At 40.0% G+C, this 12,917-nt stretch overlaps 1 protein-coding gene across 1 annotated transcript in view; it reads left to right on the forward strand.

Moving 5' to 3' along the window:
* Window positions 1-12,217, forward strand: part of ADAMTS5 (ADAM metallopeptidase with thrombospondin type 1 motif 5) — a 45,972-nt gene extending 33,755 nt beyond the window's left edge. The window contains exons 6-9 of the mRNA XM_045851227.1: window positions 473-656; window positions 1,023-1,198; window positions 3,044-3,219; window positions 8,231-12,217. Of these exons, the coding sequence (XP_045707183.1) occupies window positions 473-656; window positions 1,023-1,198; window positions 3,044-3,219; window positions 8,231-8,798 (1,104 nt within the window). The 3' untranslated portion in view covers window positions 8,799-12,217. The remainder of the gene's footprint in view (window positions 1-472; window positions 657-1,022; window positions 1,199-3,043; window positions 3,220-8,230) is intronic.
* Window positions 12,218-12,917: the final 700 nt, after the last annotated feature.

Consider the following 12,917-nt stretch of genomic DNA (forward strand, 5'->3'; position numbering starts at 1 on the left):
AAGGCACTGCGGAACTTTCGTACTAAAGTGGGACAAACGATACAAGTACAATGAACTGATGCCTGGTATCATGCAAAACCTTTAGCATCATATGTTAAAGATGCAAGATCAGAGTGGACCAAAAGTTAACCAGGGTTCAGTGGTGATTAACAGAAGGGTGCAATGTCAGAATGCGTGAGTTAAAATGGCCAAGAGAAACCAGGAGGCGATCCTTGCAGTGTTCTAAGTGCTTAGGGTGAAATGTTCAGAACCTCTAGTGCAGGGGAGGGGGAAAGCGGAAAAGATGAGTTGCCGAGAATCAGAAACACACTGTAATTCCAGAACCTGCAATACCTATAACCAGGCTAAATTCACTGAAAACTTGACTCTGTGATGAAGTTTCCATTGTCACAGAATGCACGTGATTTCCAGGTGTGCATTTTGTATGGTGTCCTCCCATCTGAGTTAAAATGTACTCTGTTTTCCATTTCAGACCTCAAGCCATGGCAACTGGGGGTCCTGGGGGTCCTGGGGCCAGTGTTCTCGCTCCTGTGGAGGAGGAGTGCAGTTTGCCTATCGTCACTGCAATAACCCGGCACCCAGAAACAGTGGCCGCTACTGCACGGGAAAGAGGGCCATCTACCGTTCCTGCAGCGTGACGCCCTGCCCCACTAACGGTATGCTGCCCCCGAGTGCCCGCAAACACTGTGCGTCACGTGCAATTTCTATTCTAGCGGCCATACATCAGGCAGGCTGTTGAAATAGCCTGCTACTCATGCACTGCATAGTTCTACCAGTGTGAAAATCAATAACACATACATGAGTGACTTTTAAATTACTGTTATAAACAATTGAGTATTCAGGGCGTGGGAAGAAAATAATTGATGTTGTCAACTCTGTGAATCCATGAAGACTCTTCAGCACTGGTGTTTAAAGGGGCTGTAAAAGAAAAAATTGAGCATCTTAAAATTATGTAAATGCACAAGAATCTGTGCAAGTTTCACAACAGTACACTAATAACGCGACATGTTTGTCTTTTTTAGGCAAGTCTTTTCGGCATGAGCAGTGTGAGGCCAAAAATGGATATCAGTCTGATGCAAAAGGAGTCAAAACATTTGTGGAGTGGGTCCCCAAGTATGCCGGTGTCCTACCAGGGGACGTGTGCAAGCTGACCTGCAGAGCCAAGGGCACCGGCTACTACGTGGTGTTTTCTCCCAAGGTAGCTAGCTCCCCGCGCGCTGTGTGCCAGAGGCAGCGGGCACCCTCCGCGGGGCTGTGTGGCAGAAGGAAGCCTACAGACACCAGAGTAAACAGTCATTATTCCGGGGGTGGCTGCATTTTGAAGGGTTTTATTTTCATCTCTATAATTTCTATCTTTGCAAACTTTATACAATGAATAAATTTTTTTGTAAACAGAACAAGTAAATGTTTTAAAAGCTATTTTTGAAAAGGGTAACTCCGTCAAGTCAGGTGAGATGTGACCTTAACTTCAAAATAGCCCTGAAAACAACTAGTATTCCCAAGGCACACTTTTAAAGAGGGCTAAAAGCAAGAAAGCTTTTCTTTTTAATGTCATTTCCTTAAGAATTTTGCTAGGGATTCATAAAGATAGATTTCAAGATCATCGTCTGCGACCTAGATTGTTAAATGCCTTGCACCCCCGGTGTAAACCAATCAATGAGCCTCTAGTTGCACACATAATATATGCATGTAAAGTCATGCCTTATTTTTCAGAGGAGAACATTCTCTAAATTACTTCAGCTTTGCTTCTCACAGCCAATATTATGCAGCAATTTATATAATACCATTTATCTAACATGCAAAAAATGCTACTTTATTTATTTATTTTTCCACTTACAGTTTACATTCAATGTTATTTTGTATTAGTTTCAGGTGTACAGCATAGAGGTTAGACAATCATATACTTTACAAAGTGTTTCCCCTGATATTGCTAGTACCCGTCTGACACTATACATAGTTATTACAATATTATTGACTATATTTCCTGTGCTGTACTTTACATCCTCATGGCTATTTTGTAACAACCTTCACAACAGGTGCTACACTGAAAACCAGCTCTGTAACCGGCCTTCAGATATTTCTGACATATTACTGAAAAATAAGTTCATATCCAACTAAATAATTTACAAACTACTTTAACTGTTTATTGCAAGAGAGCACATTTTCATTTTTAAAAAGTAGTACAAAGGAATAAAACCAAAAATGTCACCTGGAAATATAACCATCTGGAGAGCTGTTTACGTATTGAAGTATATGCTACTTCAATTTATACGTACTCGCATACACACACACAGGGTTTTACATATACACAAATACAAAATACATCTGTTTCCATATGGCATGTTATTTATATACAGTGGCATGCACAAACCACAAGTAGTGCTTATACATCCTGTTTCATAACTAGTTTTATGAAAATACGTTAATTCTTTTATTCAAATATATTGATTGTCTTCCCATAAGTAGTTCTCTCTGACTTCCCCAGACTCCTTTTCCTACACTAATTTGCTTGTCTGAATTTCAGCAGCTGCCAGTTTCACTCAACAGGGAAGGCTTTCCCACCACGACACTGTTGTGACTGTTGGACTTACAAATACATCACCGTAACAACAATTACAGAACAAAGAAAGATCCCATGTGGTCTTGACAAGTCCGGCCCATATACTGGTCTCCACACACGGGACAGGCAATCCCACCGGCTAAGCGAAAAGACTGTTTCTCCTGATGCTATAGGCGACAGTGTGCAATGGGAATATGCCGCACATGCTGGAATGCGGAGGGGCACCTTTGGTGTCCCAACACGTTCAGAGTTCAGCTCAGGAGAGAAAGTGTATAACCGAGATCTGTCCCAGGTTTTCCAACACGTAAAGGATTTTTCAGTTAGATACTCCTGAAAACTATAGTTTTTTTGGTTCTTTATTTCTCAGTGGACTCTCTATTCCAGTCACCCTCAAAACTCACAAATTAAAATGTGTTCTTTTAGCAAAGAAACCAAGTGCCTGGCCCAAGGACTGTCCACAGCTGACGTGTCTCTCCCATCCAGGTGACCGATGGAACCGAATGCAGGCCCTACAGTAATTCCGTCTGCGTCCGGGGGAAGTGTGTGCGCACCGGCTGTGATGGCATCATCGGCTCAAAGCTGCAGTACGACAAGTGTGGCGTGTGCGGCGGGGACAACTCCAGTTGCACGAAGATTGTTGGAACCTTCAATAAAAAAAGGTAATGGAGAGGAGGACAATTGCCCCATATGTGAATTGAACAAAGCATCGAGCTCTTGCAAAATCGATAAAGGAGGACTCATGTTACATCATAAGCTGTCTGTGAGAGGAGGGCTACCGGGGCCTCTTTAATGCATTCTGAATATGAGAAGGGAAAGAGAGGAGGTGCAAAAGGCTCTGGTTGCCAAGTGGGAACTCGTGGCGCCTCTGGAAGCAGGCGAGCTGTGGGGGCCATGAGGTCACAGCCTTGCAGTACGAACACTGAAAAAAAAGGCAGAGACATTGCATTTGAGCTATATCATGCAGGTCCATCATTCCTGATACATAATTTAGAAAGGATGGCTGGTCTCCATCTTACGTACTTTGCTTTTTTTCTTCTTACAAACAAATTCCCACTGGGCTGCGTGGTTCTTAAGAAAACATTTCTCCGTGAAAGCTCTAAGTTAATTGCTGTGGTAGAGATAACAGTCCCCCTTTATTAACTATCCTGGTTTGAATCCACTCTATAGAGTAATGTCTTTCCTGCTTCTTTTCATGGTCCTAGATTACACTCTTACTTTAAACACATAAGTGTTTAAGGTACCGATTTCTTGCACAGAACATTATGCTCTCAGCGAGGATGGCTGACTCAGCTAAAGAGTCTGCTGGACGCAGGATCGGTGTTCTTGCTCACCGGACCATGCTCGTGCTGAGTGTGATCCATGAGGCACAGCTGTTGTCTTCACGTCTGTTCCGTGTTTCTCTAACTGGAGAGGAACAGACACACCGAAGTAATGATAAGGATTTAGTTTTAAAATTGCCTGCCATGGTAATGTAAAAAATTACCTCTGACATGATGAAAATGTGTATTGTTGCAGAATTTACTCTGAATTAAAACGTGCATTGCTAGTCCTGTTTGCTAGTGATGTAATAATTATTCATCTAATTGTGTTTGGTCATGGAAGTAGAAAACCCTGCAAGTCCAATTATGCCCTGCATTTTTATATACTTCAACGGTGCCAGGCACCTCAAAAATGATCAAGCCTAACTTTTGTTTTACAAATGAGGGAACTGGGTCTCTGAAAATTTAGGATTTACCCAATTTTACGTGGATGGTGAATGCCAGTTATGTAAAACTTAACTTAGGGTCATAGGATGCACAGACCATTTTTTAAAAAGAAAGAAAGAGGAAGGAAAGAAGGAAGGAAGGAAGGAAGGAAGGAAAGGGATTTAGGAACCAAAGAGAAATAAAATTACTTTTACAAGATAATACCTTATATATTGTATGTTATATATTTCTCCCACATAAACTTATAAACTACTTTCAAATGCTAAGTTCAGCATTTTAAGCTTTTTGTATTGAGCTTTTTGAATATCTGAGTATTTGACATCACACGAAAAGATGAGCTTCATGATGTCAACAAGTGGAAGGCGGCATCACCACTCGCAGACTGATCTGACCAGCATTATATTATGCCATGCAAATGGCCTGTTTAAGTACCCCAAATAAACCACCTTGGCTTGTGTGGCTTATAAAAAGGCATATTTGCAGTCAAGCTCTGGCTCGGCAAATTCAAGAGCCATTCACTCTTGAACAGTCACTTAATTTCTTTACTGTCAGAATTCTTGAAAGTAGAATGATGATGATACTAATTCATCTTTAAAATTAATATTGCTTTGAGAATCAAGTGAGGTAATGCATATTAAAATATGTCATCAGGTTCAAATCTCTCCAGAAATAAGACACTCCTCTGAATTCACTCCTCTCTCAATTTTCCGCATGTCAGTAAATGACCACTCAGTCCTTCCACTGCGCAGGTCCAAAAGTTTGAAGTCATCTTTGCTCCTCGTTTTCTCTCACAGTTTTTTCCACCAGCACGTCCTGTCAGTCTTACTGCCAACATATGCTCAGCATTTGGCTGCCCCTCAGCACCACCAAGATCACTGCAACTCCAGCCCAGTGAGCGCCCCCTCTTACCGGGACCAGCCCAGCAGTCTTCCCAAAGGTCTCCAGGACCATGCCCTCCATGCCCCTTCTTCACAGAGCAGAGAGAGCCATCATGTATTACCTGTCCGAGATCATGACATTCCCTGGCTCAACAGCCTCCTACAGCTTCCATCTCACTGTTTTGTAACCTACAAAAAGGGGCTAAAAGCTTTAGACCCTGCTGTGTTCTGTGTCTCTTCTGTACCATCCTTTTCTCTGGCTCTGCTCCACCCATACTGGGCTTCCTGAAGATTCTTAAATGTGGCAACCCAGTGCACGTGCACTGTGTCCTCTGCCTGGAACCTATTTCCCCAAAGAATAAGCCAGGCTGCTTCTAGAAGTCCTTCAGGTGACTGTCAAGTGTTACTACTCCAGGTAGTGGCCACCCTGGATGAACACCTCCATCCCGGTCATTACTCTCTACCTGCTTGTGCTGCTCTGTGATTCTTCACAGCTCTTATCAACAGATATTGTCACACATTTCATTTGCGGGGAGGAGCCAGGGATCTGATTGCCCCCCACCAGAATGCCATCGTGCTTCCTATGCAGGAATGAATGTATTTCCCCTGTGACAGGCACTGATAGTGCTGTGGACATAACCCTGAACTAAACAAGAGCCCCTTATCCTGCCTGCCATACTTCCAAATAGTTATATGAAAACAACTGCACTCATTCACAGTAGCCAGAGAGGCAGCTTAATGTCCAGCATGTACGTGGTGCCCAGCACAGTGTAAAGAAAATGAATGAGTACAACAATAACTGTATTTTACTAAGGCACGAAGAAATCAAGGCACTGATGCTTATGCTTGTCTTGTGAGCTTAGTTTGAAAACCTGCTGCAGTGCTGACAGTCGACTGTGATTCTCACAAATGTGATGCAGGCTGCAGAGAACAGGAGGAAAAAAAGCTCTCCCACCAATCCCATTACCTCCCTCCTTTATCTTCTTTGCATCCTCTCTTTGGGATCATTTCAACACTGAATGTAACCAGAACTTATTTTCATTTAGCTGTTACAAAATATGAATGGGAGAGGTAAGGGTTATAGGCATGGCAATATGGTGAGAGGAGCACCAATTCGGAGTCAGGAGGCCTGGTTTCTAAGCCCAGCACTACCATTATATTAGTGCTGGAGCGGACTTGTTCAAATGTTTTACTATATCCCCGCCATGTATGACTTTTCTGTAAGGTAAGAAATCATCCCCAACATCCCTTCTGGCTTTCTTTGAAGCCATTGGAGGACTGCATATTATCTCTTGATAGCAGATACTTCAGAAGAAAGCCCTGTAATGCAGTGCAATCCAAAGTGTATCACAGCAGTAAAAACAGTGGAAAATAATGGATCCAGTTGAATGGATCAGCAGCATTGTCAGCATTGCATCTTCAACACAGTAGGAAGCTCCAACACCTGTCAGGCAATCAGGGTAGACCAGATGCCCGAGAAACAGGGCTTCCCTGGGGAGGGGAGCCTCCTCTCCAATTCAAGGAAAAGGCTTGAGTGAGGGAAACACAGGTATATTTTTAGTATATGAATCAGTTGCCCCAAACCTCTAAACTTGGGTGTGAATTTGAAAGTAAGTAATTAAATTATATATATATATACATCAGTCAAACTGCACAATTTACTTATTTCTATTTAAATAACTAAGAAAGTAAAACAAAAGGATTCTTTACTATGAAATTACTTATAGAAGCAAAGATTTTGGCAATAGATGACTACTCCTCTCTGGTATAGTCCCTTGCTGCTTAATTAGCATTTCTTTCTTAGCATTTGCCACAAGCTTATGGATTTTAGAGATATTTATGCCTTTGCCCATTTTCCTCAGCCAGTGATGGATCTTTACTTTTTAATTATATTTAATCGATTATGCTATTATAGTTATCCTGATTTCCCCCTTTGCCCCCTTCCACCCATCACCCCACACTCCCTCAGGCAATCCCCCCACCATTGTTCCTGTCCATGGGTCATGTGTATAAGTTCTATGGCTGGAGACCTATCTTACTTGTCACCTACATTAAAGCCTCACTCAATCTATCATAATGTTTCACAGACACTAAGCATTTGGGGAAATTTGCTAAGGCATTCAAGATTCTTCTTTTTTTTTCTATTGTTGATACTGGTAAGGGCTGGTTACCCAGTTACAGAATTTTTTTTTAGATTTTATTTATTTATTTTTAGAGAGGGAAAGGAGGGAGAAAGAGAGAGAGAGAGAAACATCAATGTGCGGTTGCTGGGGGCCATGGCCTGCAACCTAGGCATGTGCCCTGACTGGGAATCGAACCTGCGACACTTTGGTTCGCAGCCCGTGCTCAATCCACTGAGCTACGCCAGCCAGGGAGTTACAGAATTTTACGTTCCATTTAGTGTCCTGCCCAGGAGCTCCAGAGTTCTAGTAGACATGGAAGTGTAGAGTAGACTCTGTCTCCAGTCCACCAGCCTGATTAAGTCCATGGTTCCCGAAGGAGTCTGCACATTGAGAACGATGAGGAGCTCCAGGAGCGTAGCTATCTACACCCTGTCCTGAAAGTCAGGGGTTTAAATCCCTGGGCTGGGGCCTGGGGAGTCACATTTTTTAAAGTTCCCTATGTGATTCTAACAGGCAAACAAGTTTGAGAAACATGACTTTAAAAATTTCTGTGAGACTGAGGACAGATTTCTGTTGTTTGTGTTTATGTTTATGCCAGCCTGTGCCAGATGAATGTAGTTTTGTAAAGATGATAGGGTTTAATAAGGATGAGTAATGTTTTTTGAGTCTTTAAATGAAGTTAGTAGAAATTTTTAAAACAAAGGCAGGTTGCTAACATTATCCTGATTTTGAACACCGTAATAAAATGCATATAATATGCTAGTCTAACTGCAGTTTTATTTTTAAGAAAATTAAATTTTTAAAGCCAATTTTAAGCTAATCTCTTAAATATGCTGAAACTTTGTATTATAGTCAAGTAAGACTTTTAGAGAATTTTTATTAGTTTATCCAGTTATTAAGTGTTTATTTATTTTTCTCTTCTCTCTCTTTCTCTCTCCCTGTCTCTCTCATTCCTGCTTCTAGTAAGGGTTACACTGATGTTGTGAGGATCCCAGAAGGGGCAACCCACATAAAAGTCCGACAGTTCAAAGCCAAAGACCAGACTAGATTCACTGCCTACTTAGCCTTGAAGAAGAAAAACGGTGAGTACCTTATCAATGGAAAGTACATGATCTCCACTTCGGAAACAATCATTGACATCAATGGAACAGTCATGAACTACAGCGGCTGGAGCCACAGAGATGACTTCCTGCATGGGATGGGCTACTCCGCCACAAAGGAAATTCTAATCGTGCAGATCCTTGCTACAGACCCAACTAAAGCACTAGATGTCCGTTACAGTTTTTTTGTTCCCAAGAAGTCCACTCAAAAAGCAAACTCAGTCACCAGCCATGGCAGCAATAAAGTGGGATCACACACAACACAACTGCAGTGGGTGACGGGCCCGTGGCTGGCCTGCTCCAGGTCCTGTGACACAGGCTGGCACACCCGGACGGTGCAGTGCCAGGATGGAAACCGGAAGTTAGCCAAGGGATGTCTTCTCTCTCAGAGGCCTTCTGCCTTTAAGCAATGTTTGCTAAAGAAATGTTAGCCTGTGGTTATGCTCTGATGCAGAGATAACTGGATGATTGATCGCTGATCAGTCGTGCTGAACGGGAGGCCCACCTACAGCACAGAAAGTCACCCTTCAGTGTCATTGTCAACAGGAGTCCAATTATGGGCAGAATCTGCTCTCCAAGACCAAATGAAGAAGTGCACTATTCCATGTGACAGTGGCGACCCTGGAATATAGAAGAACTTGGGAGTTTGCAAACATCCCCTGGGCCTACGAGAATGGAAAACACTGATGAATGTAGAATCAGGCGACATTTGACAACAGAAGAACAACCGTCTCCCTCTTGTCACCTACCTCTTACAGAATGTCTTCAAAGGCATTGTAACCATTTTCACCCACAATACACAGTAGCTTCTTTTTACTGTTTGTAAATACATTCTCCCTTGGTATGTCACTTTATATCACTTGGTTCTATTAAAAATATCTATGTGTATATAAATATATATATTTCTATAAAAAAAAAGTGTTTGACCAAAGTAGGTCTGCAGCTATTCCAACTCCTTCCAGTTTCTGGAAAGAGCTGTGGATGTTTTACTGGAAATTAAGATCTTGCTGCTGTTATTAATAACACTTAGTAAACTTTCAGACAACAGGAGATAAAATTTTAGTCAAAAACTATTTTGACAGCAAGCATCTTCTGAGAAGTTTTGAAAAGGAAAAGGATCTCAGTGTATCTCGACATTTAAATACATACACGGGTCTGTAGCATTTGACAGCCTGCATTTTTTCAGGCAGCCAGCCAAATTAATGCATAACTAGGTCGTAGAATTAGTGTTTGCGTGTGTGTGCATTGTTGGTGTTCAAAAGTCTAACAATTACTTTCCTTGTGTTGAAATTTAAAAGGAAAAAAAAACATACTTAACTGCATTTTCCATTTCTGTTTTCATGGTTGCTTTCCCATTCTATGACTGTCATCTGATATCTCACAATGTGTAATACACACAGCAAAGAGTTTTCCAATCACGTTCAACACTCTAAATACTGGTACACCTCTTACCAGCAAGCCTTTAAAATGTGTTTGTTTTCGCTTGTTTGTTTGCTTTGTTAAAGGGTTCTATAAGACCTACAAGGTTTTCTACTTCTTGTTGACTTAGTGTAATGGGAGTATTAGAGACCATTTGGTAGTTAGCCACTTCTAGAAGTGATTATTGTTAATGTGGTTAGTGCAAAAAAAAAAGGTTATTCATAAGACTGTTTCCACACCATACAGGCAATAATTCCTTGCGTTAAAAAACTATCCAAGTACACTGATAGTGCACTTAAGATTTTTCCCAAGTAGAAAGCATTTGGTTGTACCAGTAAGTGTTTGAGTGATGAAATATGATGATTTTTGAGAAGTTTGTTACCTTTATTTCCATAGTCTGTCTAAGTAGGTTGTAAGTTTGAATAGTTAGGCATAGAAAATTTGTGCCATAATATGCCTAAAAATCTCTTTTTAGACAGTAAACTGTATGCCTTCACCCCACAGTTCAGAAAATATAAGGTGTTTTGTTTCATTGGGATTTCTTTTCCTTTGTGAAACATCACAAAGCTAATTGTTTTTATAAAATTGTATAATAATCATACCAAATGTGCCTATTGTAAAGATTTGCATATAAGAATGTTAGGGGACCATTGTTTGAGTTCCCTTAAGCTCATGAGAGTTTATTTTTATTATGAGATATTTTTAATATAAAAGAACTATGTAATTCATCTTGCTATATCACATTCATTTCAGTGGGCCAGGAGAATGGATGTCTCACTGTTTTAAGTATTTTCTTAAGAAATTATTTGGTAAAACAAACAATTATTTTACGAAACTGATAATCATCTTTTGGATTTTTATACACTGACTTCGCTGGAGAGGTGGTCATTTTTCTCTCAATAAATTATCAGTTAGAAAAACGAAGTCTGTACAAGACTGGTAACCTACTCTTGATGGAGGAGAACCAGGTATCAGGGCTGGGGACAGAGCTATTCAAATTGGTCAAGAAAAAATTAAATTTACAACTGATAATTTGACTATGCAGAGAAAATTATTAGAGAGGCCAACATTATCTTTTCCAATTTTCAAAATAATTTAATCAAGTAATCCAATTATGACCGAGTTTTATTTTATCTTTTGTGGATATATTGAAGGCAACATTAAAAAATAATTAAAGAGCAAACATGATGGTCTCCTATTCTGCTTCTCTATGCTTGATTCATAGATTTTTAATATGATTTATCAATGATTCATTTCCCCCCAAATAATGAAGTTTTACCCTTTGCATTGGAACAATCCTAGAGAGCTTATAATGAATAAACCACTATTCCATGCTTTTAAAGAATTTTCTTTAATTTTTTGGTGTTTTCTATTTTTGTATGAGTATCAATAGATTGACCAAGGAATGTATGTCTAAACTCCTGAGAAAAGTGATATAGACTGGAAACTGAAATTCAGAGAAACTGATGTAAATATAAAGAATGATAAGCAAAGGAAAAATCCTCTATAACAAAAATGTAATTCAGTCCAGCTTGATTTTGGACTATTCCTTCTACCTTTACGTAGTTGCACCTTGAATAAAAAGTCTAGGATTCATGCTCAGGTTAGTAAGAAATTAACCTCACAAAACTAAACACTCCAGGTTAAGTTTAATTAAATACAATGGAAGCCCCCCAAAATAGCACTTACTTCTTCTAGAAGAGAAAAGATCAAAGAAATTAAGTTCTGCTTTGTTGTTTAGGGATTTAGGGGCATTGTTGTAATTTATTCAACAAATTCAACTTATTTTGCCTTCCTGTGGAAACAGTTTTATTTCATTAAACTAAGAATTAAGGGATTAATCACAAACAAAAAGTTGCAGCACTGAAAAAAATAATTTATTGTCTTTTGCAACTGGTATGTGAACTTGTGTGATAAAGCTATTTATTCTTATTTAACAAAAATATGTGCAAATTCTATATTTAAAATGTTTTGCTGTTGTCCTACCTTTTAATTTATGCTTCATGTTTGTGGATAAAGTACACTTTGTGAGTTTACATGATATATAGCACTGTTTGCTTTTGTATTTTTTTACAAAAAGCTTTCTGTGTGAAACAGGCATATATGTATATATTCCTCATGTATCCTTGTTCTGATACTGTAGTTTTCCTTTCTGAGGAAGCGTTTAACTTAATCTATCATGACTATTAGTACCCATTAATCCTAATTTTTTCAAGCCGCAGATAAGAAAAGCACTTATTCAAACAACTGTGGTCCAAGTCTTAAACCTGGGCACGCAGAGAGCCTGGCAGGCCGTTGAAGCTCAGGCACAGTTGAGAATCAGGTCTATTCCTTGCCCTGATACACTTGGACAAAGAGCTGTTGATGGAGTATGTGAAAACTGCAAGTGATATCAATTATAATAAAACCAAATATTGTCTTTGGCTGCTTTAGAAACACTCCTTGAAAATTAATTCCCCTTAGTCTCTAGTATCTGCAGGGTTCTGTAGATGAAAGCAAACAAATTGGGTGTCAGTGATTCCAGTGTCAGTGGTCATAACTGTTTCTATGAACATGGGGTCTCCACTGATGAAGGGTGACTTCTTACTTCTACCAGTGTCTCTCATGGGGGGATAATAGGACCTGAGATAGGGAGGGACCCCTCTGATCACATTAGCCTGCCCCTGACTATGATTTCACCATCCGGTCACAGCAATAAGGCAAAGCACCCTTGGACACACAGCTGACCAGATTAACTTCTGACTCTAATGTTTCTCCCATAGACTCCTTCCTTATTATCAAGGTCATTGTCATGGTTTCTATGAGGACAACAGCCAAATTCAGAGAAGCCCAGGACTTGTGCTATGACTTAGAGTTCACCATTTGTGAAACAAGATTGAATGTAACAATGACCAAACTTGACTCATCATTCATGGCTGAGGGTGAAATCTCATTGGCTTGATTGGTATATATTACCATTTATAATTAAACTTGAGACCACAAAAACACCTTACATTTTTCAACATTTCAAAGCTACAAAATAAATGAATACAGAAGATGAACACAGAAGATGAGTACAGAAATGGTCACCCAACGCTGTAATAGAACCGAGTGCAGTGTCAGGAGATCTATCGTTTAGATGCACCAAAGAC

Source organism: Phyllostomus hastatus, unplaced genomic scaffold (genome assembly GCF_019186645.2).
Source record: "Phyllostomus hastatus isolate PE091 unplaced genomic scaffold, TTU_PhHast_1.1 phas_contig_86, whole genome shotgun sequence".
Lineage (NCBI taxonomy): Eukaryota > Metazoa > Chordata > Mammalia > Chiroptera > Phyllostomidae > Phyllostomus > Phyllostomus hastatus.